Raw genomic sequence first — 23,838 nt, forward strand, 5'->3', positions numbered from 1 at the left:
AGGATCTCCTCCAAGGCTGTGTCTGCGTTGTACCCACATCCCTTCCAGTGACCTGTGAACCCCCCCTTGTTGGGGGCCCGACTTTCCCAGAGCTTCCCCCCCGCAGTTACAGCCCAGCTGTGCCCGGACCAGGACGTACCTGAGCAGAGTTGCTCGGAGCTTTGCTGGAGGCTGCTGGCACTTGTCCCGTGGCTGCCTGGTGGTCCTGCCTCTGTGCCGGGGTGGGCTGGGTGGCCGTGGCTGTGCGTGGCACGGCTGGGACGGTGCCATCCCCCTGCGAGGGCTCGGCGGCTGCGCTGGGGATGGTGGTTAAATACGGCACCGGGGCGCCTTTGTCCCTGGCAGGGACCACGGGAGGAGACGGCAGTTTGTCCTCGGCCGTGCAGATGGGAGTGTGGAGCTTGTCCCCAGATAGGCATGCCCGGAGCTGGGGTCTGTCCACAGCTGGCTCTGGGGCGGGCGGTTCCCGCTCTGGGGCGTGGTGGGCCGTGTGCTCCCAGTCCCCCGCATGCGCGGGGAAGTGTTCACTGTCCCCCGCCTTGCCAGGATGGAAGCTGGCCTGCTCCTGCTCTGCATCTCTGCTCCCAGGCATGTCCCCAGGCATGCCCGTGTGGAGAGGCGGGGGGTCCTGGCCTCCAGGTGCACCGGGTGGGTGGTTCTGCTCCCCGGCTGTGCCGCTACCTTGGAATTCCTGCTCTACGGGAGCACCGGTCTGGAAGTGGAGTCGGTTCTCGGGCAGACCGGTGTACAGGTGGAGCTTGTCTGGAGCACCAGCAGAGAGATGGAGCTTTTCTAGAGCTGTGCCAGCTTCAGCCTCTCCATAATTTGTGCTTTCAGCATGAGCATCTCCTGGCCTTTTGAGGGACTGGGCGGATGCTTGCTGTGCGGACTCGGCTAACGCTAGGGCCAGCATGCGCGCTGCGTTTTTCGGAGGAGGAGGAGGGATAAGAGACACAGAACTGACGGGAACAGGATCCTGGGGGGAGTCGAGGGCAACTGCTCCTAATGGGGGAAAATTGAGAGAGAGAGTGATTTTATGTTACCCAATAAGGAGAGTGACCTTAACCTTAAAGACTATCATAAAAAAATAGATGCTCTCCACGCTTTCACAGTGGCAGTTCCTTCTGGGGTGAAACACTTGTGTCTCACACGCAAACGCTGCTCAACAGCACAGCAGTTCATCACAAAGAGGAAAAGAACACAAGAGATTGTCTAAAGGCTCCTCTTGCATTTCTAGAGAGGTAGGGAGGAGGTAGCAGAGACTGAGATACCCTTAAACAATTTTGATCGTAAGGTTTTAGGCGAAAAGGTCCCTTCTTCCAGTGTTGGCAGATTTTTAATTTAAAAAAGAAAAGCCTTAGATGGTCAATTGGCTGAAATGATTGAGAAGGACATGCTAGAGATTTTCACGCATGACAGGATGGGGAAAAAAAAGTGGCATATAAAGCATTATGGAAAATTATCCGAGATTTGTGTGATGTAGGGAGAAGGCAGAGGTGAAGACCCTATTGATCTGCACAGCCCTGCAAGACACTCGTGATCAGAACTGACGGGCAAATCCCCTCTCCTAAAAGGCACGCAGAGGAGGGCGGTCCTGAGAGCAGGTCCCCTTGGGAACTTAAAGAAAGAATGGAGGAAAATGCACTGTACCTGGCTGTGTGTGTCCAGTGGGTACAGTCTTAGTCTGACTGCTTGGCATGGGTCTCTCCCCTTCTTCTGGCAGCTCTGGCTTGCCAGCAGCCACTAGCTGGGAATGCTGCAGCTCTTGGTGGGCTCCTTCCCCTGCTCCTGTTTCACTGCTTTTCAGGGGCAAGGACATCTGGGTTGGGGACCTGTTTGTGATCTCAGTGATGCCAATGCCTTTGCTCCAGCTGGAAGCAGAGGAGTTCCTGGATGTGATGGGCACTGCTCCGATGGCTTCTGGCCCACGGCTGGGCAGAGCAAAGCAGGTGGGCTCTGCAGTCAGTGGTGGAGATTTGATGGGCTTTCGGCCTGTCTTGGGTGAGAAGGTGAGGGGTTTGCAGGGCTGCTCCTCTGTGGGGCTCAGGTCCAGTGTAAAGAAGGGACTCATCTTCTCCTGGAAAGGGGAGACTGGCTCAGAGCTCGTGGCACTGCCTGGGGTCTGGGACTGGCTGCCCGACTCTAAATCCTTCTTTAGCAGGCTTGGCTTGTCCCTATTGATGTCAACCGACTCCAGCAGAGAGGTGCTGCTGTCCAGGCACTCGGACTCTGCCTGGGGGGGGCTGCACTGGAAGGACATGGGGTCAAAGTCCAGGCTGGCGACTCCGATGTCCGGGGGGCTCAGGTCGACGTCCTCGGAGGAGCGAGGGGAGATGAGGGCAGGGACGTGGATGAGCCCCTCGTCCCCGTCGCTGTCATCGTGGGGAAGGTTGTCATAGGAGTTGCAGCGGTTCATGTTCCCCAGGAGCTCCCCATTGAAGGAAGCAGAGAGGGCATCGCTGCTGGACCTGGGCCTTCGGGGCCGGAACAGTTTGGATTCACCTGGGAACGAGGAGATACCTGTGGGTTAGGGACAAAATCCTGCTGTCCAGGAGGCCAGGGCCTAGTGGGGGTGTTAAAGCTCAGCTGGTGAGCCCTGTACATAGAAGTGACATTGTCAGCAGTAACTGTTTATCACATTTGTTTAAACTCTTTTACGGCAGTTCCAGGTCTGATTTAGTTGAAACTAAGCTGTGTGTACAAGCAAAACCAGTTTAAATGTGCTGTAGGCCTAAGGCTTTCTCAGAGAGCATTTTCCTTCATGATGATGCCTTGTCAGCCTTGGAATAGAAAGGGGAGGTGGCAAGGCAGGAACATAGGCAGTGCCAGCTACACCAAAGCAAGAGGTTTGTTTTTTTTACCTTAGAAGGAAGAAAAGGCATGAAGAGCATTTCTGTGACACCCATCTGTGCTGGGCAGCTTTGTTAATTAGCAAGTCCACCTTTCCCTGAAGGGGTGGAAAAGCTGCCCTGTGGCATATCTGTGCCCAGGAATGTCAGCCTGCCTTCTTTAATCCACGTTTATTAGAAGTGCAGGTGGGATTGTGCCTTACCATCCACGGCGTGCAGAGAGGTGAGAGACTCCTCACTTTTAGCTGAGCGCAGGGTCCCGCTGTCTCCTCGTCCACCTGAGGGAAGGAATCCACACAGGGAAAGGCTGAGTTGTGACAGTGCTTTATATCTGGCTGTGTAATGATGGCAGGAAAAACACACACAGGTTTCCAGCAACACTGTCCTGAGAGTAGTTTTGTTTTGGGGATGGGTTTCTGATGCTCATTTTAGAGTCGTGGGAAAGGCGACCCACTCAAATTGTACCTGCTGTAGGTGACAGGTCAGGAAACATCTCTCCACATCATCCTCCTACAGACTCGGGATGTACCTGCGGTAATTGGCTGGCTCCTGCCAGCAAGGAAACCCCCTCAAAAATGGGGAAGAAAATAACATTTTCACAACTTGTTTTATGGGCACTGAACAAGCACAGCTTCAGTCTCCAAGGAGACCGTTCCAAAGGGCATTTATGGTGTGTGAGGGTTATAATTTGAAAACGGGACCTGAGAGAAGATGGGATAAAAGTTCTCACTGGCCCACGTTTTGGGATTTGTGGTGTGTTTTACCTCAAAAACACACTGCTGCTATTTTTAAATTTGGAGAAAGGCAGAAAATTATACATAGAAAAGGCTGAGGATTCAGCCCACATATCCTGGCTGTGGCTACAAAGGGTTCTTGGATGTGTTCTCATTACACTAGTAGAGAGAGTGTTTGTAGGAAGGTGTCTTTCCCTAATCTAATCTTCTGAGAGCAGCAAAGGGAGTCAGAGCTGTACTCTCATTTTATAATCAGAGTGTCAGAAGGAATTATTCTGAGAGTTATTGCAGCAGCACCCACATATTGTCATTCCAAAGCCACAGAGGTGTGAGCTCTGTCAGGCTCTGGAGCTGCCCGAGATCCATTCGGGAAAGAGCAGCTCCCTGGAGTGTCATGCCTGGCTTGGACGCTAGAAGGAGATAAAAGCACGCTGAATGTGTGCTGCTCAAACCCGGATTTTGGGAGGGGACTGCAGCTCACCTGCCAGGGCTATGGCTTTCATCTCCGAGGGCTCGCTGGGGTTGCGCTGCAGTTTGCGCTTGGACACAGAGGAGGATTTGCCCAGGTTGAAGAAGGATCTCCAGCTGCCCACTGGAGACTTCTTCATCTTGCTGGGAGGCCTTTTTCTGGGGGAGCAAACAGAGCACACAGTTGGAGAGGGAAGCTGCATCTAAATCCTGCTACTGGTTGCTTGTTATCAGCACTCTGGTTTCTGCTTAGAAACTCCCTCTTCTCAACAGCTGAGGGTGTTTTCATTCCTACAGCTCAGCCCTGCAGTCTTGCTGGGTGAATTCCACCCAACTCTGGGATGCAGGTGCAGTGCAGGAGAGCAAAGGCTCCTGCCTGTGCAGCACAGCAGCTGAGGGATGGATTTCCAGCTCTCTGGGGAGCTATGCGGCCATAAAGGCACCCAAAAAGGGTACCCATAAAGGTACCTCACTCGTGCTGTAAAATCACCTTCACCTCCTCCCACTGCCACTTCTAGTGTCATCAAGCCTGTGCAACTGCTCCACTGCAACCTGGAGATGTTACAGGCACTTAGTCGTGAAACACCCCTATGTCTCCATGTGGTCACTCTGTTTACACCTCCTTCTGTGTGACTGGTACAGTCATCTCTGTGCACCAACACAACATGGATTTATACATTTAATGATAACCCTGCTAGAAAGAAGGGAGTGGTGCACAAATGAATTAAACCCACGAGCCCGTTGTTATTAAAAGCTGAATCCTCACAGAGTCCAAAGCAGGTGGAAAAACAGCTACAATATTTCACATGTGACCAGTCAGTATCAGCAAGTTTTTGCTGTAGTCAAAACAAACCAGTTATGACAGGTGCTGGGAAGAAACTTGTCCTACCTTTCGGATGGGAAGTCTATGACTGTGTGGAATTTGCCCTGCAAAGCTGCTGGGCCCTCTCCCACTTCTATGTACTTGCTGTCTGCCATGATGGGAGAGTTGATCTGGGCCTGTGTCCGAGCCTGTGCCTCCTCCAGCGTGAGCAGCTTCGTGGAGGGAGAGGACACCAGCAGAGACTTGGGCCGGGACAAAGAGCTGTGCCCTGCAAGGGAAAAACCACAGGCAAGAGGGAGAGTCAGAAAACAGCAGTGCAGAGATCAAAGCTCAGTCTGTGTGCCTAGGGAGGTGCTGTGTTTTTCTAAACCTTTGTTATCCCAACCACTGAAAGACGTGGACAAAATGTGGTCAGAGATATGTCTGTGACAAAAAGAATCTCTCACTGAGTAGCTTGGTGTATTAAAAAATAAAGGCAGAGGGAAGCAGGTAGATCAGAAACCTTTGTGACATACTTTACTTCAGCTTCATCTGTATAGAAAAGCCTGCACAGAAAATGATGGTTTTCCTTTGTACAAAGCTTGGCTGGGTCATTCCCTGGTTCCACCTCTTGTATAACAGGAAATGCCATGTGTGACCAAAGCTCTGCAAGCCACTGTGCAGATGCACAGAGCAAACAATCTGCTCTGTCCTGCCCTTGGCCTTTTACAGCTTGGGCTGGTTTGGGAGATGAACATATAAAGTTCTGTGCAAGTAGTTGCTGTTGCCTCCTGCTGCTGTTAGCTTCAGCATAGAGGAGATCACAGCAGCTGTCCTTTGCTTGCCATTGTTTATTGTGCAAGTGTTTACAGGGTTGCTCCCAGAGGAGTTCAGGGGCATGGGGGGAATGTGCCATCGCAGAACATCCTGGTTGGTTCCACTCCCACGGCTCCTGGGGCGTGTGTGAGCTGTAAATGCTGGCCTGGGTGAACTGTGGGTTAAGACAGGCTTGGCAGCACCACTTTCACCCCTCACAGGTGGGTGCAGGAGCTGTGCTTGATCCCAGAGGCTCCTGAAGCCGTGCTGGAGTGCAGTATTCCTGCTAAATATGCCAAATAACCAAACCCTTGTCCCTGCCAGTTTTGTGTCCCAGCCCACTGAATGTGAGTGACCAAGTCATTAAACAATTAGCTGAATTTACATGGTCCATTCTAAGCCTGGATAATCATCTGGCTGGGATTCTGAGCACGCTTATCTTCCCCTGGCAGAGCCTGCTGGGGGCTGTCACTGCTCAGCCAAACTAACCTCTGGCTCCTGTTGACCTAGAATCCCCTTCCAGGAGGAACAAAAGCTGGACAACTCTGCTGTCCTAAGTAGAAACATGGCTTGTTTAAAAGAGGGGAGCAGCAAATACAGTAGAAAAGCAGCTCTCTGCACTGCCCAGAGGGTGGTGACTGTGTGGGCTGTGCGTCTCATGGGCAGGGCAGGTTGTCAAGGCAGATGGTGCACCCTCAATGCTGCTTAGGAGCAGCAACAGCTTGTGGTGGCCCTGTTTGTTGATCTAATACACAGAGGAAACCTCCTTCCTGGTGTAACTCTGCTCCTTTTCCATGGAACAGTGATATGGTCTTAAGTTACTCAAGGGAACTGTAGGTTCCAGGGCTGAATATGCCTCAGGTGCCCCAGGTTGGGCACAAACGTGTTGCAGTTCATGGCTGGTCAGCCCTGCTCATGAACCCACACAGGCTGAGCTTCTGCAAGGAATAACCAGCACAGCAGATGGCAAAATAGCCCCTAGTAAGAGCAAGACAGTTTCTTAGCATCAACATCACTGAATACAGAGAGCTTGCTTTAATTCCTTAATTTCTACTGGTGTTCGGAGGTCCCTGGATAAATGTAGAGCTCAAATGGATAAGTATGCAGGAGCATCGATGGTGGTGGCTTTAAAAAGCAGAGGGAGCGGGGGGGGGGGAGGGGGGGCAGATAAAGGGACAAAGAGAAAGACGAGGAAGAAGGGGTTCCCAAGCTCCCCACCTCAATTTCCAGAGGGGTATGCCAGGGGGAGGATCTGGGGGGCGGATAACTCTGGGATTGGATGGGATAATACCTTAAATTGTGGAACCCCCTGGACATGTCTCTGTACCCCCGTGGTGGTTGAAGGCCTTCTATTAAAACTGCTCTATTCTCTTACCTCTACGATAGTTGCCTGGTGAGTAATTTTTTGGCTCCTGACCGATTTTTTCAGGCAACAGTTTTTTGATCCCTTGCGATTTCTCAGTGGTAGGACACAAAAGCAGCAGCCAAACATTACTCTGTGCACTCCTGTGAGGCATCCTGGGCTTCTAAGAAAGGGACTGACAGCAATTTCTAAAACTAGGCCATATTTGTTGGGTTCTCACATCACAACCCGGGAAATGTGGAGATGTGTCCTCTAGGTCAGGAAAAACCCATATTTGAAATGTGCAGGGGAGGATCAGATATCCACTGAGTGCCTTGTGTGCTCCAGGGCAAGGAGGGAGGGGGACACGCACCTGCCCCGTCCCGGATGACCGAGCTGAGCTTGGAGCTGAACAGAACATCCACGTGGTTCAGGATGAACTCCACCACCACCGACTGGATCCGCACCTCCATGAAGGCAGCGGTGCCACTGAAACAGGCTGACTCGATCTGCTTGGACCTGGGAAAGGAGAGACATGAACCAGGGACAGCCAGGGGGTGATGCTGCTCCTGGACAAGGGGCTGTGCCCGTGCTCAGGCAGACAAGGCTTCAGGGGCAGGTATGGATTAAATCCCAGCACAGTGCTACACAAAAGATCACAATGACTGCAGGGATTTAAAGGCAGAGTCTCAGTTTAGCTTCAAGTCTTACTAAATGGCAAAAGGAAAGCTGGACTAGAAGGGAAAAGGGTGTGAGGCAGGTCTGGCTCGAGGCAAATAAACTGAATAGCCCAAATGGGGAGCTTTTTGTTAACTGCCAGGTACCATGGCTGGCACAGTTCAATGCCATTGCACAAACCTCACTGCGGCCTCTAATGGGGTTTTCCCTCGAGCAGGGAAACGTCTCCAACTGATCTGATCAGAAAGTGCCCCAAGATTCACCAAAGCAATCTCAGACCTGAGATCACTTGACTGCCTGGGGGTGAATTGCCAGAAAGGGGAGAACAGCTCACCTGCATGAACTGGAAGTGTTCAATGCCACATTGGACGGGGCTTGGAGCAACCTGGGCTAGTGGAAGGTGTCCCTGCCCATGGCAGGGGGTGGGACTGGATGAGCTTTAAGGTCCCTCCCAACCCAAACTGAGATTTTATGTGAACTGCACACTCAGATTTCCCAGGTTGGTAACAAAAGCAGCTCAGAAATCAACAGAATAGAGAGCAGAGTGACATTATTTTTTTCTTTTAAAGCAAAATTTTTAAATAACACCATTAATTTTAAACTACCCTATTATGCACATTCAAAACAAATTTTAGGGGACAGATTTATCCAAGATTATTTCTGTAAGTTTGAATTCTTGCAGCCACAAGCTGTTAAATTAGACTCTAGAGACTTCTGCAGTGGGAAATCAGTGATGCCAGTGAAGAAATTTCCTAGGATAATCAAGGACACGCTCGTCTCATCCAACCAGGAGAGGGGAAATTATCCTCTGGAGAAGAGGGCTGAGGGAATTCCTCCTTGCCACTACTGACTGAGCTGCAGTCAGTGGGACTGGGTCGCGTGAGACAGAATATACCAGGATGTTTTTGGGGTGGTCCCGCTGACAACAGCAGGGGCTGTTTTACATCACCAGCTCAGGAACGTGCCAGTTGGGTCTTAAATCCTGCTTAGAGTATTTTCCCATATTTTACAGGAGAAGAAGCACACTGGATGAAGAAAGGAAGAGCTCTTTCCAGCTGCTGGAAGTCAGGATTTTCCAGAGAAGAGCTATCTGTCTGGTTTTTATAAACATAAAGCCTTCTCTGTAGTGAAATGGGAAAAGCCCAAGGTACCTGAGGAGGTTGGGAGCCCAGACAATGGCCAGGTTCTTGGTGTGCATGTTTGTGATGGAGCAGTAATCAGCCAGACGAGCCAAGTGCCTCATTAGGAACTCCAGTGTCCTGGAAAATGGGAGAGAGGCAAATGTTCAGCACCACTGAGCAAAGCCAGGCTGTGATCCCAGAGCAAACCCAGCTCATTATTTCCTTTTGGTTTGACAGCTCCCAGAAAGAAACGCTGAACTCCCTCCCCTGAGCCCATGGGGAGTGTCTGTAGCAAACAGTGACCCGGGGTGGGCTGAGGGGAGTCCCCCCTCATCTGTCCAGGCTGAAGGCAATGACAGTCCCCAAAATATCCTCTTTGCAGGCGTGTGACAGCCCTGAGGAGCTGCTCAGTGGGAAGGATGTGGAATGCCAGTCCTGGGAAGAGGGGGAGTAGTGATTTAGACACCCCAGGACACTGAAAACCAGCAAACTGTCCCTGAGTTCTACTGATAAAGTAGCTGCAGGTTTGTTAGAGGTTCATGAGGCAGACACAAGGTTAAACTCCAGAGGCTTGTTTTCACAGAAAATGCCTTTTTATATATTAATGAAACACTGTTGTACCCCCTGGGGAGGAGGGAGCAGGAGGTGGCAATGAAAATGCTGATCCATCCTCCTCAGTGCCGGGGCTTGGCAACAGCCCTGGCTGTGTCTGTATCTCTGGTTTTGGGAGGGGAGATGGAGCAGAGGGGCTCAACATTCCACAAATGGACAAGGACTGGAAGTGAAGACAGATGGGTCTGGCTGAGAACAAAGCTGACATCTCCTGCCTGCAACTTCTCCTCACTGAGCAGCACAATAAGAACGTGTTTTTTCCTTTTCTGAAGCAAACTGAGGAAAGGAGGGAAGAGCCCTGTGCACCTCCAGCATCCCACTGCCAGGGCTTGGCTGGGCTTCCTCTCCAGGACTGAGACATGGATCAGCACCCACTTTAACCAGCCCATAAAGGAAAAGTCATTTTAGGGAAAAGGTGGAATGCCCCAGAGAAACTGAACCAAAGGAGATTAGTTTATTTTTGAGAAGGCCCTGCCCCCTTAATTAACACAAATAAAATATTGTAATTAGTTACTAAAAGTACCAGCTGTTCTACTAACTAGCCCATGTTATTTAATGAGCAAGTAGCACACAATTGCAGCTTATAACAATTAGTTAAATCTAGTTAACCATTATAATTAGTTATTTATAGCACTCAGGTGCAGCATTGCACTTGTCCAGCTAATCACCATACATCACAAGAATTGAAATGTAAATATTTATTAGCACCAATTATTATATAAATTTATAATTATTTATTATTTTAAATAGTTCTCAATACCTATTTTTATGTGTTACAACTGGCCACCTATAGCACTGAGGGTACAGAATTCTAACTAGTCCTGCAAATTAACATATATTCCAATAATCAATTGTAATTATAATGCAGTATTAGTTACCAATAGTTGCTAACATTAAAGTCTCATTAACAGACAGTATTATATGCAGTTATTAAAACCAATCACCACAGCAATTTGTCTGATGCCTTTTTACCATACCCTGCCACAAATTTTAATACTAAAGACTGTTAAAATGTTGTTATTCTTAGTTAAGACTCATTACCATATAGCACAAATTGCTATTAATACTAATTAGTTTGAATATAGTACTGTAATTGGTGATTTTTAAACACCCTATTATGTTATTCTAACATATAACACTAATATAATAATTTACATTAGTTATTCTAACAGACAACTGTTACTATTTGCTAGTTACTATTATTACTGGGAGAGGGAAACTGGAGACAAAATATGTTTATTTTTTTGAAATATTTCACTTTTTTAAAGTATCATTCCTAGAGCTGGTTTTGTGCCCTCCCAGCAATAAAACTATTTTTTTTATCAGCCACATCTGACAGACCAAGGTTGCATTTCTCTCCTGTACAGACTTTCCAAGGAAGTCAAGTAAGACCATGTACAGAATGTACTGTTTGATAAGGAGCTGATTAAAATACAAAATCAACTTTATACAGCAGTTTCAATATGCAGAAACACATCTTGAGAGAGAAACTGGAATCCTGTTATTTCTGTCCCAAAATTCCAGCAAAGGAATGGCCCTCACCTGTAGTGGGGAGGGGGCAGCTGCTGGATCACATCATGGATCTTCACCAGCCTCTCCTCATCCGTAGCAGCAGACACAGCATCCTGGAACGAGGCAGGGAGGGACTGAGCTGCAAGGAAAGCTGAAAACCTGCCCCTGGCACCACATGGCCAGTGAACAGTCCTTCAGCAGTGAGGTGGATTTTGCTGCTCTTCCCTCCCTTGGGTGAGGGGTCTGTCCTGGAGACAGAGCAGCACATGGATCATGTGAGGAAGGCCAAGGAAATCACGGTCTGGGACACTTTAGAGCTTCACTGTACAGAGTAATTCCTTGCAGAGGGTGTGCAGCTACAAGCACTGTTTGCTTCTGATCTCAAGAAATCACTGGGAACAGCAAAGCATCAGGAATTCATGGCTGGGGTCCCCCAGTAACGTTCTGCTGGGGAAAGGGAATCAATACACTGAGGCACAGGGGACAAAGGCACTTGTGAGTGACCTAAGGGGGAACAGGAAAGGCACCTCAAACTCTGGGCACTTCCTTCTGGAATGGCAGGAGGGGAATCTGGTGTGTGGGCAGCACAGACCAGGTGCTGTCAGGCTCGTGATTTTGGAGATGTGCTCTTCAGACTGCTCTAAAAACTTCAGATTAAGCAAAAGTAAACAGAGGAGGGTGTGTGGAAGCAGGTTCACCTTGCTGTGGGTCCTTTCAGTGTTCCTCTGAAGTCCCAATGGGGTGGGAAGTGGCTCCCATTTGTCTCATACTTACTGAGAACTTCTCGTAGAGCTGGTAGGTGAGCAGGGGGTTGGGGAGCTCTCGGAAGTACAGCTTGCACAGGGAGCCCACACAGTGGATGTCCTGGATGTAAATGTCCTTGGTCAGGTCGGGAATCTGCTCTGAGTCAAACTCGTGGCTGGAAACAAGAAATGGGCCAAGGGGTTTGAGAAGGAGCAATGAAATCAAACCCAGCACATTACAGTCAAGCAAAGCAAGGGTTTCCTGATTTACAGGAAAAAATAAATCCTTAGTCACCAAAGCCACGTGACCCACGGCTTTGGGGTTGCTACAGGGGATTTTTCCAAAAATCAGACTTTATTTTTTTTCTAACAAGGCATTTTCAGTGAGTTTTACAACCAATTGGCTGCAACCCCTTTTGCTGCATCAGGGCTTTTCACAAAGACTTCAGAGAAAGCCTTCCAAGACCACAAGGACAATCTGTCAAACTCCCAAGGGCTGTGCCTGGCATTGCCCACAGGTCCGATGAAAGCTGTCCCTCTGCATTTCAAAGGCCTGGGAATTGCAATGATCAAGCCATGCCAGCAGCAGTGCCACCGGCAGCACATGGAAACCAGTGTGTGCAGAATTCCTGGGGGACAAACTGGTGAGCTGAGCCTGCCTCTGCCACGGGGTGAGGAGAGCCAGGAACCACATGAAGAACATCCTTGAGCACTCCCTTGGTTTTCAGAGAGAGGGAAAAAAAACAAAATCACAACCATTTACGAAATAAAAGCTGAGCTCAGAAGGCCAAGGGCTGGAATATGTGCATGGAAAGTGCTGTTTCCAATTAGGCCAGATCTGCAGGGATGAGTGTGGTGAGTCAGGCCTGGGAGCTGGGGGAGCTCGGCTGGTCCTGCTGGACCTCGGGGTCCCTGCGAGGGTCTTCAGGATCAGAAGGGCTGATCCTGCCTGCACTGCACCCACAGCAAACACCCCTGGCCTCTCCTCCACCCAAAGCAGGCAGTTTGTGACCCCGACGGTGACAGAGCCCCTCAGCACAGCTCCAGCACTGAGCCTGCCCTGCCCACGGAGCAGAACCTGCCTGTTCCCGTGCCCAGGGCACCAGGAGTGCTGGGAACTGATCCCTCAGCATCAGGACGAGCTCCTTCCATCCCTAGACATGGACACTGTGTGTGGGAAGCCCTCACTCTGCCAGGCTGAGGGGAAGGAGAGGGTGAACAGTCCCCCCCTGCTCCTCATCCCCAAGGCAGCACAGAAGGGAAGGAAGGTCCCTGCCTTGCCCACTGACACTGCCTTCCCCCCTGCAGCCACAGCCCCTGGTGTCCAGCACACACCACACCACAGGCACTGACTCACCCCTTCCTCATACCTGGGACAGAAACTTCTGCCCTGCACTTGGCTCCACATTAAAAAGCTCAGAAGGGAGGGCAGGGACACCCCTACAAGCACACTCAAATGTGTGGCTCAAATCCTCTGCCCATATCCTGTCCTACTCCAGGATATTTTTCTAGGAATAAATCCCACACCATGTCAGATGTGAGTATGGAGTGAAGAGAAGCCCCTCTACATCCAGCCTTTCCCCTCTCTGTACTGGCTGTTTCAAGGACTACACGTTATTTCTTCTGACCCTAAGGGAAGACTTTGTTAGCAGGAAAACTAGCAGAAACTCCACCTTTCCCAAAAAGAGCCAGGACACAGGGATGAACACCCCAAATCAACCCTGGTTCTGTTTGCCCCCCTGCCCCACAGAGGCAGCTCCTGCCCTGCTGAAGAGCCAAGCCCTGTCCCACGAGAATCCACGTGGAACCCATGTGGAACCAATTCTCTAACTTTGTCTCCAACCAAAAAGCCTTTTAAATCCAGGAGATCCAACTCTTCTGTGTGAAACCTTAGCACAGTGATTCATTTATAAGGACGCTGCAGCTCTAGCTCTGAAATGAGCCCAATGCCCTGTTTATACAGCTGGGAACTAAAGCAACACAATGAGTCCTGCCTTAATCAAACACTGGAAATCTGCAGAGACTTAGATGAATAGGGGTGGTGTCAATAAATGCCATGTAGTCCCTTCCTTTTGCCTTTGGAACATCTCAGAAAACTGGAAAACAGGCTGTCACTTCAGTCTCTGCACTGTACCAGGGAATGAAGCCATTGAAGTCTTAGAAAACCATTTTTAAATGGTTTAAATCCCACCTTTGATACACAGTGAAGGAGAAAATGGTATTGGCAACAAAAAGGGGAAAAATGGACTAAGGTAGAGATTAGGATGGTCCAGCACAAGTCAAAATGGGGAATTAAAGGGAGAATGTGTCTGAAGCAATGGCAAATGTTTTATTCAGCCAGGACTGCTGTGGGCCACAGCTCCAATGGGAGCCTTTGGATCCTGCATAGAAACCCCTCAGGAGCATTCTTTAAATGAGACTTGCTGCAATGAGAAACAGGATTAATCTGAACCAGAATAAACCCATCCATCCAGGGGTTTGTACAGTCACTGTCCCAGCTCCAACCTGCCCACTGAGCTGGGGAAGAGCTGGTTCAAAAAGGATATTCTGCATATAGAAAATCCTCCTGTGCTGCCTTTGTCAGGATCAGTGCTGGAATTAGTCACAACCCACTTGGCACCCTCAGTCCCTCCACAACAGAACATTCCACACCAAACGGCAGGAGGAAAAACTGCCTCACAAAGAGATAAAGAGAGTTTACTGAGATGGGAACAGCTCCTAACCTGCAGGACACACACCTGGCCTCTCCCTGCACAGCACAGCAATGCCACCCCCAAGGATCAGGCACATTTCCTCGCACATTCCCAAATAACTGCTAATCAACCAGGAGCCCAAGGCAGCACAGGGAGCGAGCAGAGGGCTCCAGGAGCAAGAAGGAACAGGAATGAAACACGACAGCACATGATCCTGATATTTCATCCTGAAGGGAAGCTTCCTGCAAAGGGAATGTACTCCTGGAAGCACAGCCTGGGCCCTGCCCAGCACTCAGGTGTCCCCAGCCCTTACCGGAGTTTCTGGATGTTGGAGGCGATCCCGGACAGGCGGTAGATCCCATCCACGATGCCGTGCTTCTCGATGAACTCCGTGCAGCTCTTGAGTACCTGGGGGACTGAAGGACAGGAGCTGTTGGTTAACTGAGCAGGTTATTAAAGTCCTGTTCGGGCTGTGGTCTTGCCAGGTGTCATAAACCATCCCCAGCTGGGCCATGGATTTACTTCTTCCTTAGAGGAGAAAGCCTGTAAGAAATTTTACTTCAGGAGCTGGTGTGGAAACTGGTCAGAGGTGTTTATTTTAATAAAGCAACGCCAGGACACAAATCAGATTGAAAAAAGTCAATTCTGCTTGAGCAGAGACAGCACAGGTCCCATCACTATTCCCATGGTGTTAAATACCATCCAAGAAGAGCTATAAAATTGAATAAATACTGTCTTTTAAATCTATACAGGATTAACCTCAGCTGCTTGGTTTCAGCAAACATAAACATCAGGGAGATGCTACTTCTGGCACCACAGCCAGGAGAGTCTTTACAACTGATAATTTCCTTCCCAGTGTGTGCTGGAGCGTGGCCGCAGAGAGCTCCACAATATCCTACACTCACAGAAAGTGCAGACAGAGCAGAGCATGACAGAATGGAAAAATCAGCCCAGAGGACATAATTAGGTGCCAAGTTAATATTCCAGCCGCTTCACCAACTGATTCCTTCCAGCTGGCTTCCCAGCCTCATGCACAGCCACTGCTGGAGCTGTGTGTCCATCCCTGGGAGCTTAAGGAGGAGCAAAAATCACTGGATTTATAAAAGAGAGATAAAACTGTCCTGAACACAGAGAGAAAATCAGGATAGAGCTCTTGTGAGCATCAGCAAATCCTCACGGAGGGAGCTGGGATCCCTGGGCATCCCTGTGCCAGCCACCTTTCAGCCACAGCTCCTCTGCTGATGTAGATTTACTCGTACATGAGATGCCAGGTCTGATCAATTCTCCCTGTGACACACATTCTGAATAGGTCATGTGGCAAATCCCCTCAGATCAGGCAGCAAATGCCATCTGCCATCAGCTCTGCCCGCTGCTGCTGCATGGGGGGCTGCAGCTCCCCCAGCCCCTTCCCTGCTGCCCTGCCAGCAGAAACCCTCACAGCTGGAGAACAGACTCCTCTGAGGGGGTTCCCTGGAAATCAGCAGGTGTATCCCAGGATAAGGGCACGCCTGCCCTCGAGCACAGGAGGGACTGAACCCTGTAAATCCTGTCAGTCACACAGGCTCAGCTGGAGCAGATTAGGCCCTGGACCTGGGATATTCCAAGACACCAAGAGACAGCCAGAACTAACGAGTTAGGCTCTAGGGTTACATTCCCAGGCATTTACAGCATCTCCCACTATTTTCCAAAGCCAGGTGCACACTCTGGGACAAGCAGAGCCCTTGTACTTTAAGCAAAGAGCTTTGGAAACCAAGGGCTGCTTGTTTTGGGAAGGAAAACCACGTTCTGATGTCCCTGTAAGTGCAAGGAAATGTCAGAAGACAGAACCTTGGCACTGCTGGGCCCTGAGTAGGACCACAGCTGCTGGCACTTCCAACTGCCTGGATGCAGGAGTCCCACAGGACTGGGCAAAGGAATTTCCCCAAGTTTTCAACTGTTGTGACAAGATCTGCTAACGCTGCAAATCCCAAAGACCACAGTGGTCCATACTGGAACCTCAGTAGGGGTCTCCCTGAAATTAGTAGAACACATTGAAATAAATAAAGAAATAAATAAATAGGCAAATAAATCAAGAAGTAAATAAACCAAGAAGCAAATTAAAAAAACAAAAGCAGCAAATAAATGAATAGCACATTCTCTGCCTGCCCAAGTTCCCAGCAGGGAAGGGCAACACTCACACACATGACCAGCTCTCCTGTGTACCTGCCCACCATGGGCACAGCTGGAATACCTGCCTGTGCTTCCTGAAGGAAGGCCTGGCCACGGGAGTGAGCTCTTTGTGTGCCCAACTCCCCCTCCTGGAGTTTATCCAGCTGTGCCAACACATAGCACAGGACAACAGCACTTATGGAGCAGTTCAGCCCAGCAGCAGCCTGGGGTGATGATGTGGGGTAGGACAGGAGGGAAGAGGAGGGCTGGAGCACCAGTACCCTCCCTAAAGTACTCTTCTGTCAGGGAGGAGCCTGGGCACAGTTAAAATAACTAGTATATCCAGAAAAAATCCCAGCAGGCTTGTTCCCAGCATCTCCTGATCTGGTTACCAGGATGATGTATTCTTTACACTAAATATATCATGGATATTCTGGAGGAATTCTGCACAGTGGGAAAAGGGACTGAGATCCAAGGAGGGCTGTAATTGCACCGGAGGGCCCTTTGCTGGGGTGGTGACTTGGTTTTTCAGATTTTTAAACAAAGCTGACACCTGACAATTGGATGTGTGTTTGACATCCCTCTGCCCTTTGAATCCCAAGCCCTTTAGCTAAATACACATTGTTATAGATGGATATACACACATATGGAGGCAGGATGACAGCACAAGCTAAGACTTAATTTTGTGAATGTCAGGTGTGCCAAGACCATCCCCTACAGCAGCTGGGATTGGTTTGGTTGAGTCCCTGTCTCCATCTGTTCCATAAATCCCTGCCCTGCTGCAGGGGAACTCCTCAGCATTCAGGAGCTGAGTTTGGCTCCTAGATCCCAGACCACGTCCCAGATTGGAGCCAGACAGGGATCACAGCAGGGAACCGAGGGAGATTTCCTCTTCTAGGATGTAGTAACAGCAACACTGCAGTTCTATTAATGTTAGTGAATTACTGTGGTTTCCTGTAATTACAGCACCCAGACTGATGACACACGTGGGCTGCATTAACAGCCACAAGGCCCCCCCAGCTCAGCACCTGGGTCCTGACAACCACCAGGTCACTTTGGGAAAGGGATGAGGAGGGAACAGGGTAACACTCAGTTCTTCCTCCAGCCCCATGTGCTCAGGGAACCCCTGAGCCCAGCACTGGTGCCCGTGGTTACCCAGCCCAGCTCACAGTCTCTGCAGTGCCACCTTCCCAGGCAGGCAACAAAAACCTCTGATCCTCGGGGTGGTTTTATTCCTTTGCTGAGCCGCGGGGTCTTCAGCCACTGGCTCCTGAAAACCTCCCTGCAGTGAAGTCACTGAGTGTAGGTGGCTAAAATCCACTGCCAGTGCTGCCTTTGAACATCCACCTCTTCAGTGGAGCACTGCACATGTGTCCCATCCCAAAATCAATCATCTTTCCCTCCTTCCCTCCCTTTGCTGTCTCCAGTATCAGGCAGTTTCAGGAAGCAAAGTGCGAAAGGCTCACCGAAGGGGACCCAGCACATCTCATCACCACAGCAGCTGAAGGAATTCATTCAACTCATTCCTGAGCATCTCTCAGCTGCTTTGAAAGCTTTATTGCATCTCTGAGGGCTTGTTAACTGGTTAATTCTCTGCCATTAAGAGGAAGCACTTTTATGGGCTTCACTCTGAAGAACATTTTGATTCATTCCCAAATCAGGCCCATTTCCTTTCCTATCATCTTGGGCTTATTTTTTTCCTCATGAATCTTTTGTAATGTTCCCTCCCTGGGTTTTGGGAGGCTTGCTGGTGCTTTGTTTTATTTTCTTAGCACGTGAATCAGAACTATTTGTTTAGCCTGGGGCAGAGGCCTCCCACCAAGCTCTCCAGGGGCACTGTGCTTTTCCCAACCCCACCTCTGGGCTGGGTAATGGCCCATAGCACCCGAAATGCTGCTCCTCAGCTGAATTCCACACATAGCAAACCCACACAGCGATCCAAACCTCCAGGAACATGGAAAACCACTGCTCTGCACCACCTGAGCAGAGGGGATAACTGTGACTGAGTGCCAGGAGGTTGGGAAGCTTATGGAAAATCCAGAACTGAGCAACAGAAGGTTGTTTTGAGCCACAAGAATAGAAACTGAAACCATCAGCCATCAGATAAAATGCAGGTGGAGGCAGCTCACGCTTGGTTGCCCAGGATGTCCTTGGATCAGCCAGGAAGGACAGGTAAGGACAGGACAGTCAGGGGATGAAGCACCCCAAGAACACCCAGCCCAACACAAGTGGTGCCACTGCAGCCTGGACGTGCCCCTTCCTTGAAACTTGGTGCCCAGCTGAGACACTGACAACTTCCAGACATCTGAAATTAGGCACATAAATCCCAACTCCCTTGCCATTAATGCAGGATTACGTAAAAACCTAACAGGGAATATCCTCACCCAAAGAAATACAGATGCTTTTACCCCAAAAGTCTTCCTATTTTAACTCAATATTAGAAGCGTTAAGGTCAGAAAAGTCCTCTAAGATCATCAAGTCCACTTTGCAAAAAACTGCCCAAGTATTTCCTTAAAAAAAACCCAGTAAGAAACCTGTAATATTTCAGCCTGTAACTTGTTCCAGGAACCTCATTTCAAACTACTCATATCTGAAGCTTTTCCCTCCCCTCAGAGTGGAGGTTACACGCAGGTGTAAAACCAGCAGCGGGACAGAGATTAAGGATTTTATTTTTATTGTTCCCAACCACACAACTGCACCTGCATGTGGCACTTCACAGGCACCAGCCCTGCATATTCAGAAAAACATGGAGCTTTAAAAGATTCTCTTCTCAGGACTTTTGTCCCACTCCTAAATCCCTGTCCTGATGTTTGGATCACCAGGAATAAGACAGAAATACAAAACCAACCAAGGATCCACCTTCCTTCAAGATGCTCATGGTGTTCAGGGCCAGGTTGGATGGGGCTTGGAAGGTGTCCCTGACCATGGCAGGGGGTGGGATGAGATGATCTTTAAGGTCCCTTCCAACAAAAACCAGTCTGGGAGTCCATGATTCTTCGATTCTCCCTCACTTCCAAGAACTGATCCACATTATTATTCCCACTTGTGGAAAATCCAGGCCCTCTGTCATGAGCTGCCCCATTTCCTGGTCACACACATTGATTTTTTTTCTGGACTTATGCACTCGGGAAAGGGCAATCCTGGAAGAGGGAACTGTAACCCATGAGCTGGATCCGTGAGCAGATCCAGGCACAGCTGGAATCAGCACTGGACTCTGCTTTGCCAGCCTGGAGTTTTCTTTTATGGCAGCTCAGCCAGGGCTGGGTGAAAGCAAAGTGCAAAGTTCAAGCCTGAGGAACATAAAACCTGGGTTGCATCAGGCAGGGGAGGTCGATAAGCACGGCTGGCAGGTCCTGGGGCAGCAGGGACATTCCAGTTTGGGATCTCAGGGCTGCAAGGGCAGCTCACTGCACTTCCACCAAAGACTGGACGTGTTGTACAGCACATCCATGGCCCAGGCTGTGTCCAGCCAGCTCTCTGGGGTTGGTTTTTACTGTTTCAGGATCATTAAGGCTGGAGAAGCCCTCTGAGATCATTGAGTCCAACCATTCCCCAGCATCTCCAAAGCCACCACTGACCCATGTCCCCCATCCACAGGGCTTTTAAATCCCTCCAGGGATGGGGACTCCACCACTGCCCTGGGCAGCCTGAGCAGTTCCAGTGCTTGACAGCCCCTTCAGTGAAGAAATTTTCCCTACTATCCAATAAAATACTACAATACATTCAGGTTTGGCCTGAGCGCTGGAGTTTTTTATTTAGATCAATAACACTCACTGCAACTGAGAGGGTAAAAAGTTCTCCCCTTGCTAAGAGCAGCAAGATAAGAGCACAAGCAATTCCTGTACTGACTGTGACATTTTCCCTCGTGCTTGTTCCCCCCACAGCTGTAATGTTTCGAAATGCAAATTAATTTTCAACTCCCTGCTGTCCTCTGGGTCACTCAGGCACAAAGAATTCTCTCCTCACAGCTGCAGGCAGGGGGAGAGAGAAGGGGAAAGAGAAACTCTCTCTTTTCAAACAGCAAAGGCTTGTGTTCCCTGCTCAGCCCCTTTCTGCAGGGATGTCCCCCAAACAAGGGATCTCCACAGGGCCCCCATGTCCCCCTTTGTAATGCTGACCCTGTCCCCAACAACCTCCAGCTCCAGCAATTCAGAGGGCAGATGGTGAAGCAATAATAGTGCCTGTTATGGCTGGAAATTTGCCCAAAATAGCTCAAAGCTCTTGGCCTTTGAACGTCTCAACTTGTGTTCAGTTTGTGCAGCATCTGCAGGAAGGGGAACGTTCTCTGCTCGTCTCCACTTTGGGTCAACTCCTGCCCTTTTTTCCAGGCTGCTGGATCCACCTTTGCTGTCACATGAGGCTGGATGTGCAGAGCCAACACCACCACATCCAAAGGCACATTTAGGCACCTAAACCACTCCATCTGCCCCAATTCACAGGGAATTCCGGTGAATTTGGCACTGTCTGGTTTCCAGAACACCTGAAATGTTCAAATTTGGGATGCAAACCCAACCAGAGAACACAACAAATATAGAGAAAACACACAGGTGAGTTCACTTAATTCCTACAGACATTCCCAACTGGATCTCACATGCCCACCTGTGCTAACACTGGAATGAATACTACTGGTATTTATATCACACTCCTGATCTCCCAAGTACCTCATGGGTATTAGGAATTTGCCCTGTGGCACCTTGAGGGCAGATATGGGCTGTCAGTTTGATTTTACAAGCCTGGAGATGGAATGGGAGATAACAAACAAGTTCCCCAAGGCCACAAAAGTGTGGGAGAGCCGGGTTTGAGCTCCCAGCTCACCTGCCAGAGCTCTGAGTGCAGCTCTGGCCACTGCTCGAGTCCTTTGGAGATGGATTTGGGATAAAAAATTACCATAAACCATGAAATATCAGAAGAAAATTGGTTTTGGCACATCTAAGGCTGCCTGGTTTCAATAAACTCTCCTAAAAAAAAGGGACAGCCAGGACAGCAGGATGGAGGGAAGGGGATGGTTTATACCTGTGAGCTCAAAGAGCTTGTCAAGCCACAACAGCTCCATTGAATTACTGCCCCAGAGGGCAACTTTAAAACCATTTCCCCCTCATTTACACCATGTGTGCACAGAGCCATGGGCTCAGGTGCAAGTGGAAATGCTGAGACAGGCCAGTATGTCTTCACTGCATAACATAAACTTATATATATACACATATACACTACTAAGGGAGGCAGAACAGGGAGATTTCCAGTTTCCTCAATACCTGCATTAGATGGGCTCGTCAGGAAACATGGGATACAGCCCTGATTTATGAGCTGCAGCCTCATATGAAGATATATATATGAAGATATACAAAACCCAGTTATCCAGGAGAGCATTACAAAAATTCCTGGATGAGAAATGATGCATTATTTTTCCTGCTGTGCCAGTGGAGAAGTTAGGATCCAGTTTTTTATGGCAGAGAAGGTGATCACCCTCCAGACATCCCTGGATAACAGCTCGATGCCTAAGAGTAAAGGAGACGAATTCTGCTTTAAAGGACTTGCCAAAGTCACACAAGAAATGTCTCAGTAGAAAAGAGAATTGCAAACAAACCCTTCAAAACTCTGATTTATGTCCTAATCATGAACTCCTCTAGGCATAGAAATGCTTAAAAATAGAGACAGAAGGAAAAACAGGATAGCAGGATGCCAGAGCTGAACCTACTTGAAGGTTTGAAACTTTTCAGTTCCCATTCAAACCTGTCAGTTTGGATCCTCTGAAAATACCTCCTGGAAGTACAAAACTTCCCCCAGGGTTCGTTCACAGAGTGAACACATCCAACACACACCCTCAGCCTTGTGCACAGCCAACATCCCCCCCAGCCCCTGGAAAGGCTGTGGCCAATTCCAGCCCTCTGAGGGAATGGTGCAGGTCACACACACGACCTGCCTTGCTCAGGCAGCACTTCAATAACCCTTTGCCCAGGAGCAAGAATTATTGCTCAAACAAAGCCATGGTCAGGCTCTGCCAGCACTCCAGTGCCAACAATTCCAAACCCAGCTGGGAACTCCAGGCCAGGCTGCTGTGCTGCCATGGGCAGGTACAAACTGAGGATCTATTCCCCATGGAAGCCCTGCAAATGCTGAGAAGTCCTTCTGAAGCGACAACCTTGGAGCAAAGCAGTTCCCTGGCAAGGACATCATGAGCAGGGATTTCACCTGGGCCTTCAGAACATGGAATCCCAGAATGGTTTGGATTGGAAGGGACATTAAAGCTCATCTCATTCCACCCCCTGCCATGGCAGGGACACCTTCCACCAGCCCAGGTTGCTTCAAGCCCAGTCCAACCTGGCCTTGGACACTTCCAGGGATGGGGCAGCCACAGCTTCTCTGGGCAACCTGTGCCAGGGCCTCCCCACCCTCACAGGGAAGGATTTTTTTCCCAATGTCCCATTTAAACTCACTCTCTTTCAGTTTGAAGCCATTCCCCCTAGTCCTGTCAATATAAATGGATTTCAGGGGCCACCTTGTGTTTACAGTTACTGACAGTATTTAAAGGAAGAAAGGAGAAAAAGCTACAATTTTGTAAATATTTATAACTTTCTACTTTTCAGCAAAGTTTGCTTTGCTTGTTTGTCATGTTCTAGTTCATTCTCCAGCATTAACAGGGCAAAGAAACTGGTTACATTTACCCTCTCAGAGTTAAAATAAAACATCAAGAAAAACTGAAATTACTAAATATGTAAGACTCAGCTGTCCTGAATTCCAAATCAAAGCTTCCTTCACAGATGGCAAAGATCCAAAGCCAGCCGGGCAGACCTTTATTATAATGAAAATTACTGGCTGGTAAAAGGGGCTCTTCACATTAACACCAGGAACCAGAGGGATGACATTCAGATTACCAGATTATTCCTGAGCTAAGGGGAATCAGATCTTTATAGATCCCTGCCAGGAGGATGCCAAGATCTCATTCCTTGTGTTTCTCTGTTCTGGTGACAATGTTCTCCCTACACCCAAATCTGCCATAAATTATCATCACAGGCAACTCCATCATCCAGATGTAGCCGGGGCGCCCAAGGACGGAGAACACCAGAGGACCCCAGACAAGCCCTGATGGCACCGGAAACCCCGAGGTGCTGTTACAGAGCTTGTCTGAAGAGCATCACAACCAGCACAGGAGAATAAACCCATCCCTAATGCCCAGGAAATAACGGGATGGAGGTTCCCAGTCTGCCATAACATGACCTTACACACAGTTCTGAAAGGTCTCAGCTTCCATTTTAGTTTTTCTTTAATCTTACCCAACCTGCCCAAATTAATTACAAATAAACATGGGGAACAGGAAGGACA

At 49.3% G+C, this 23,838-nt stretch overlaps 1 protein-coding gene across 1 annotated transcript in view; it reads right to left on the minus strand.

Annotated features, from left to right (window-relative positions):
- Window positions 1–23,838, minus strand: part of ARHGAP32 (Rho GTPase activating protein 32) — a 184,284-nt gene that overhangs the window by 4,975 nt on the left and 155,471 nt on the right. Inside the window, 10 exon segments of the mRNA XM_032709480.1 lie at window positions 140–1,002; window positions 1,651–2,502; window positions 3,053–3,127; window positions 4,065–4,210; window positions 4,941–5,142; window positions 7,385–7,530; window positions 8,841–8,948; window positions 10,965–11,047; window positions 11,709–11,853; window positions 14,684–14,786. Of these exon segments, the coding sequence (XP_032565371.1) occupies window positions 140–1,002; window positions 1,651–2,502; window positions 3,053–3,127; window positions 4,065–4,210; window positions 4,941–5,142; window positions 7,385–7,530; window positions 8,841–8,948; window positions 10,965–11,047; window positions 11,709–11,853; window positions 14,684–14,786 (2,723 nt within the window).

The sequence above is a fragment of the Chiroxiphia lanceolata genome, chromosome 23 (genome assembly GCF_009829145.1).
Source record: "Chiroxiphia lanceolata isolate bChiLan1 chromosome 23, bChiLan1.pri, whole genome shotgun sequence".
NCBI classification, from domain to species: domain Eukaryota; kingdom Metazoa; phylum Chordata; class Aves; order Passeriformes; family Pipridae; genus Chiroxiphia; species Chiroxiphia lanceolata.